General features: G+C 39.0%; 1 protein-coding gene across 2 annotated transcripts in view; it reads left to right on the top strand.

Moving 5' to 3' along the window:
- Nucleotides 1–5,880, top strand: part of RALGPS2 (Ral GEF with PH domain and SH3 binding motif 2) — a 95,273-nt gene extending 89,393 nt beyond the window's left edge. For both annotated transcript variants that reach the window (XM_053391261.1, XM_053391262.1), the window contains 3 exons: nucleotides 1,025–1,130; nucleotides 2,670–2,761; nucleotides 5,510–5,880. In XM_053391261.1, coding sequence (XP_053247236.1) covers nucleotides 1,025–1,130; nucleotides 2,670–2,761; nucleotides 5,510–5,539 — 228 coding nt within the window. In that variant the 3' untranslated portion in view covers nucleotides 5,540–5,880. The remainder of the gene's footprint in view (nucleotides 1–1,024; nucleotides 1,131–2,669; nucleotides 2,762–5,509) is intronic.
- The last annotated feature ends 660 nt before the right edge of the window (nucleotides 5,881–6,540 follow it).

The following is a 6,540-nucleotide window of genomic DNA, read 5'->3' on the forward strand; positions in this document are numbered from 1 at the left end:
TCATCCAGAGGGATAGATAGAACCAAACAGATATTATAGATATTCTAATATGCAACATGCATTCTCTTAATTACCTTTTCCTGCTCTTTATTCACTGCTAGAGATGATAGTTCAGCTACCTTGCTTTTTCCAGGACAGTATTTTGCCTTCCCCCCCCCCCCCGACAGCAGATTAACATTTTTTCTTCTCTCCTTTCATTGGGAACACTGCAACTGCAAACGTTTTCACTGCTGCTTTCTGGTTAACCATTACTGCTGTCTGGATACTTGTTGCTCTGCCTGCTTTTCTCCCTTAGTTCCCTCTCTTAGCCTCTCCATCTTGATTTTCTGCTGCCAACTCAGCTCAACAGCAGTCTTGAAAAACAATTCCAAACTCTGTAAATCTTCCTGCTTGAAATGCTCTGGAAGCAGCCTTCTGAGTTCAGCTGGATCTGTCTTAGTATACAAAGCTTGCATACCATGCACAATGTATACTGTAGCTACTAAACAATGTAAAGCAGCCATTGTGATAATCTCCAGTCTGATGAATCTGCAGCGGTACATTTTCTTGGTATTTAAATTCTTCAGGTCCCTAAAGCATGGGTACTAAAGTCACACTCATCCCAAAATGTGTACACAAACTGATTTCCTCAAATTGAGTCCTGTTCGTCTCTGATTTCAAATGGCCAATAACTTTTATTTGAAGCAGAGCATTGTAAGAAAGAAGTCTTCAATTGATTTCAGACAAATTGAAAAGCCAATTCCTATTGCCAATTCTGGTATTAGCTGTATACATCCTTTCTGTCATCTGTTTTTCACTCATGCAAAATCAGAATTCTACATTATGTTTGGATTGGAGAGGCAGACTTTTAAAATGTAACATGTAACATCTCTGTTCAGCTTTTAACATCTATTTTGCATTAATGATGTAAAAAGCCAGTGCTGTTTGTTCTGTGTTGCAGCATTTAATGCATATCTTGTGGTTTGTTTGTTTTTTCCTCTTTCCATTAACGTGGTTTTGTTCGTTGCTTCCTGCTTTCCTCCAGTTCAAATCTACCCCAAGTAAGACTGTATCTGTTGTGGGATGGATGGTCATGATGGCTGATGACCCAGAACATCCAGATCTCTTCCTGCTCACAGATTCTGAGAAAGGTCAGTGACTGAATATCCTTGGTAGATTCCCGCTTGCCGATCGAAAGGTCGGCGGTTTGAATCCCCGTGGCGGGGTGCGCTCCCGTTGCTCGGTCCCAGCGCCTGCCAACCTAGCAGTTCGAAAGCACCCCCGGGTGCAAGTAGATAAATAGGGACCACTTTCTAGCGGGAAGGTAAACGGTGTTTCCGTGTGCGGCTCTGGCTTGCCAGAGCAGCGATGTCATGCTGGCCACGTGACCCGGAAGTGTCTTCGGACAGCACTGGCCCCCGGCCTCTTGAGTGAGATGGGCGCACAACCCCAGAGTCTGGCAAGACTGGCCCGTACGGGCAGGGGTACCTTTACCTTTATGGAAGCAAATGAACCTCAGGAGAATAAAATGCATACAAACACTGGACAGCAAAAGAAAATGTGTACTATAGAAATATTTTATTGTCTTTTTGGACACTTTGAAATGTTTTGAGGGACTTTTTTCATATTTTAAAATGTAATATCTAACGTTACAGTCCAAGATTGGATTTTAGGGTGGCTTGCAGATAGTTAAACCATTCAGGAAAAATACTATAGAAGCAGAAACAACCACATTAAATAAATTAGCTCAGAACTGTTCCCAAATATTTGTGTGACTTTTCCATTCTGCTTTCCAGAGCCTGTTGGCACTCCTATTTTTAAAATTAAACTTTATATGAAGTATTTCTTCAGGATAGCATTGTAGCTGAAAAGAATTCAAATTCTAATTACTAAAACGATTCATGGCTTTTTTATCTCAAGGAATGTCTCAAGGAATTACCTTATTTTTTTTTAAAAAAAAATCTGTTCCCCTTGCTTTTGAGAAGCAGCAGACGAAATTCTGACTGCAAGTGATCTGAAAGCTAGAGTTCTTGAGCCTTCCATACTAGTGGTTTCAATGCTGAATCCTGCAACCTTTAACTTGCCTTATATACCAATGTGATTTACGCATTAAAGCCTTGGACAGAACTGGGGTTGTGAGTTTGAGTTCTTCATCGTGCAGGACAAGTCAGGGCAGATGTAACAGTTACTGCTTTGCCCATCAAGCTCTCAACCCTATATTGTCAGAATCCAGAATGTGAAAAGCTAGACTGGACGGGAATTACCTAATCAGCTCAAGAGCTCCTGGTTTGTATGCCAGGAATCTGATCCTCAGGAGAGTCTTGACTGCTCAGTGGATAGCTTCTCCCTCCTCTTTTGAGTAGAGATCTCACATTTTCAAGGGTTCTATTGCATGAAGTGAGATATTAGACCTGTGATTACAGCACCCCTTACTTGGCAGGTAGATATTTTCATTTTTGTGTTCATATCAATTTAAATAAAAATGTCTGTCGGCCTTTCAAGTACCATACACCACTCAGGGCCATATTTGGTGGGATTCTGTTTAAATATGTGGTATCTTTCATATTACGACTATACATTAATATGCATTTTTCTATTTCCCATTTCTTGCATTCTTTTATTCATTTTTAAGGGCTTAACTTGAAGTCTGTTATTCGTGATAGAAAGTTCTCCCTCTTTTTGTAATTTAGGGAACTCATACAAGTTTCAAGCTGGTAACAGAATGAATGCAATGCTGTGGTTTAAGCATCTGAGTGCTGCCTGCCAAAGCAACAGACAACAGGTGAGGGAATTTTGGCCTGCTTTGGCAACTAGCAATGAGTGCTAAATATTAAACAATTCTGTACAAAAGTCAGTCTTCAGTCTTGCTCTGAATAACCATTGTTCAGTTCTCATAAAGGTCTCTTCTGATAGCTCCTGGCGTTACTGAAGATAGGTAGCTTCATATATCTCTAATTAGCAGCTTAAAACAATGAGTGCATGTTAAGTGCATGTAAAAATGAGTTCCTGGTCTGCATTTATTTCCCCTGGGACACATTTAAATACACAAGCAATCAAAAATGCAGCATTAGGGCAATGTGTCACATTTCCTCATACAGTCCAAGAAATAAATGGCTCCCATTGATTGCATTAGAGGAGTTTTTTAAAAAATAAAATAAAAAATAAAGTCTGCTTTGAGGGCCTTGAGCAAGATTATGAAAACAGTTAAAGATTTACATGAATCACCATTTTCCAAGGAAAATTAAGAAGTAATTCATAGGAATGGATAGGTATATAAATATATATCGTGCATAATTGTCAGATTACTATATTCAACTTTTTTCAGATTTTATGCCATGTGAAACTCTGCCTTACTACCCACTCTTAATGCCCTCCACAATTTATATTTAAAAGCTAACCATTATATAACTATTGTGCTATTGAATCCTGATTCCGTTCTGTAGCATACAATTCTAGAAATCATGCTTTGCTTTATATATGTTTATGTTGTTTTATTCCCTCAAAATGTGCTCCACTTACATGGTTATTTAATTTTAGTTTTCTTACATTTATATTGTGCTTTTCTGCCACCATGTAACCAAAGCAGCAAACTTTTGACTCAAGGCAGTCCCCCATCCAAGCCCTAACCATTCCCAGACCTGTTCAGTTTCAGCAAGGTACTGGCCTCATGTGCTTTCATACTATACCCTGGGACCCCCAACCCACTTGTTTCAGATTTTGAGGCTGCAGGGAGGAGGAAATGAGGAAGGGGTCCCATTGCATTTGCACAAGTCTATTCCACTTGCAGACAAACATATCTCTAGACTTAGTACGGCTGAAAAATGTAGTAGTATAGTTCTTTTCCATGAGCACAATATCAATATTTTTTGCTAGCAGACATCACTCCTTACTACATGCATATCCAGCACTCAAAGGAATGAGTTGTAAACCAAGGCCAAGACATCCAGAGCGGATAACCTTTACCCTTCTGCCCCTTTTGTGAAATTTGAAAGTTACTATGCCATGTTAAATGCATATCTTTTCCCAGTGTCTGTATAAAATACCTAAGAAGTGGCTCTGCTCAATTTAGAAACAATCTTTCAAAAAATAATCAGACCTACACAAATATTAGGCATTAGATTACATTGTGAGTGGGGAACTAGATCCAGTCAGATTCCTAAACCCCCATCCCCCTCAGGCCAGCTTTGACTGGTAGGTGGGGCCACCCACATGAGTCATCTGCTATCATAGTGATGCTAAACGATTGACATCTGTCAAAGTTTAAAGGAGGTTGCTATAACTGCCAATCAACTGATTTACTGCAGTCTCCTTGAAGTCATGCATTCAGTACCAGTCAGCTGATTGGCTCTGGGTGCGCCCCTTCAGAGAGGCTTGTTATAACTTCAGACCAGCCTTCAAACTCTCTGCAGAGTGGAAAAATATTCGAATTCAAAGAAATTAGGAAGGTTGAAACTGGTTGTGCCTCAGCTTTGGATCTCACTAGGAAGAGCAATCTAATAATGGATTCTTACAGTCACTTCTTTTTTGACCTTATGGAAATGTGTAGCTCTCCAGTGGTAAAGAAAACAACTTTTTGATTGCCCAGAGAATATCTGTTATTCCTTCCTTTGTCCAGGACTGTCTATCATTGAATTTATGCTCTTATAGTAAATTATAGTTCGGAATATGAAGAGGAGCATCCTTTCATTTTTCATGGTGCGATGAATGGCTGAGTGATAGTCTCATCAAGGCTAATAAATTGGCTTCTGAATAAGATCACTATTTAACTGCAAAACAACAACACCCAGTCCAATAACATTTATTGTTGCTATCTTCTCAAGAGTCATAGGTGCTCTTCAGGAATAGTCATGGATTGACTCCAACTCCTGACTGAGCAGGGGGAAAGACTAGCCCCTTATATTCTGCCTAATTCAGGCCACAAATCCTACTAGCAAGCAAGAAAACAAAATAGACATTTGTTTATATTTTTCCTCACATGCAAGCCAACTTGTACAGTAGTGGGCAATCTCCAGTTCACAGGCCTTTGGAGATGATACCCAAAATATAAGATACTTTAAGGTTTATTTTTTACATCAGGAAGCAGGCATGGAGGCGAGACTGATTCACATTTTAATGCAAACCTACCTAATTTGCTTTCCCCAAAACAATACATGGAGTTTGAAATTTGTACTTCTCTGAATTTTGTGATGCCGTTATCTAAGAAAAATGTGTTTTAAAATATATATATTGGGGAAAATATAGATTGAAAGGCATCTATTAGTGAAAATAATTTACAAAAATTATATTAGCAAAAAATAGGAGAAATGCACACTAAAAATGCTGGTGAATTTTCATGAGAGCTTTTAAAACTAAACACCACAAACTGATGTGAAAATGTGACAAACTGAATTAAGATTTTAAAAGATGAGAAACTGAGCGAAACCAAGATTGACAGATTTCTCCATTCCTCGCAGGAAGCCATTGCTTCCTTTTTGCACCAGAGCTGAGCTATAACCTAGAAATCTAACAAAACCATTGCATATGTTTTTAGGTTCCTGCCAACTTGATGACTTTTGAGTGACAAACTTCTTCAAAACATGAACGAAGATGACACTTTTGAATGCTGTCTGCCTATCTCCTAGTTTGAGGATGGAGGTTCTGGCGGAAACATGCCCAGTTATACTTCTGTGCCAGAACAAAGATGGTAAACAGAGTTTCAAATCTCTGAAGTACTGAACAAAAAAACATACTAAGAATTCAGGGGATGGAAGTGCAAGAGGAACTGCCATGGACCATGTTGCTGCTTAATATTTTCTGAACCGACCTGTGGAAACCACTGCCTTAAAGAATGACAGGAAACCCAACATGAAACACCAAATACTCTGTGTGTGTGTGTGTGTGTGTGTGTGTGTGTGTGTGTGTGAAAGAAAGAAAGAAAGAAACCTCTGGCGTGCTTAGGTTAAATCAGATGTAGCTCATTCGCATTTGTGTTAACTTTGTTATCTTTGAATTTAAAAGTCCACCTTTGTTTCTTTGTAAAAGGAAACTTCGTACTGCTTAAGGGTTGTGTAAATGGGCAGGTTTGCAAGGACATAGCTTGTGTGTTCTTGAAGAATGTGCAGTTACTATACTTGCATCCCTCCATATCAGTTCTTTGGGGGCTCAGATAATTGGCATCACTGTTTTATTTGTTTATGCTTAGAATGTGATAAATGTAATATATGCAAGTTTATTCTCTTTTCTCAAAGCACTGTCTTTGTGGAACCTAGTACTGTATATGGGGATTTTCTTTCCGACAAGTGGCACAACAGCTGAACATTAAAACACCACACCCTCCTTTTTCAGAGTTCTTGGTTGTAAATTTCCTGATAGAAATAGTCTGCATGATTTGGTAAAGCAAGCTCTGGGAAATATCATCAGGTCAGAACTGAGCCTTTATTCCTCAGTGTATTTTCAAATGGGTGACACTCTTTTATTTCCCCAACAATGCATTGTAAAGCTTTTCAACAGGCCTGTTTACCCTTTAAAGCCCCATCTTTTGTTGCATAGATAACATTTTACAAGTGACAGTCTTACTCCACA

This window comes from Podarcis raffonei, chromosome 6 (assembly GCF_027172205.1).
Source record: "Podarcis raffonei isolate rPodRaf1 chromosome 6, rPodRaf1.pri, whole genome shotgun sequence".
NCBI classification, from domain to species: Eukaryota; Metazoa; Chordata; class Lepidosauria; order Squamata; family Lacertidae; genus Podarcis; species Podarcis raffonei.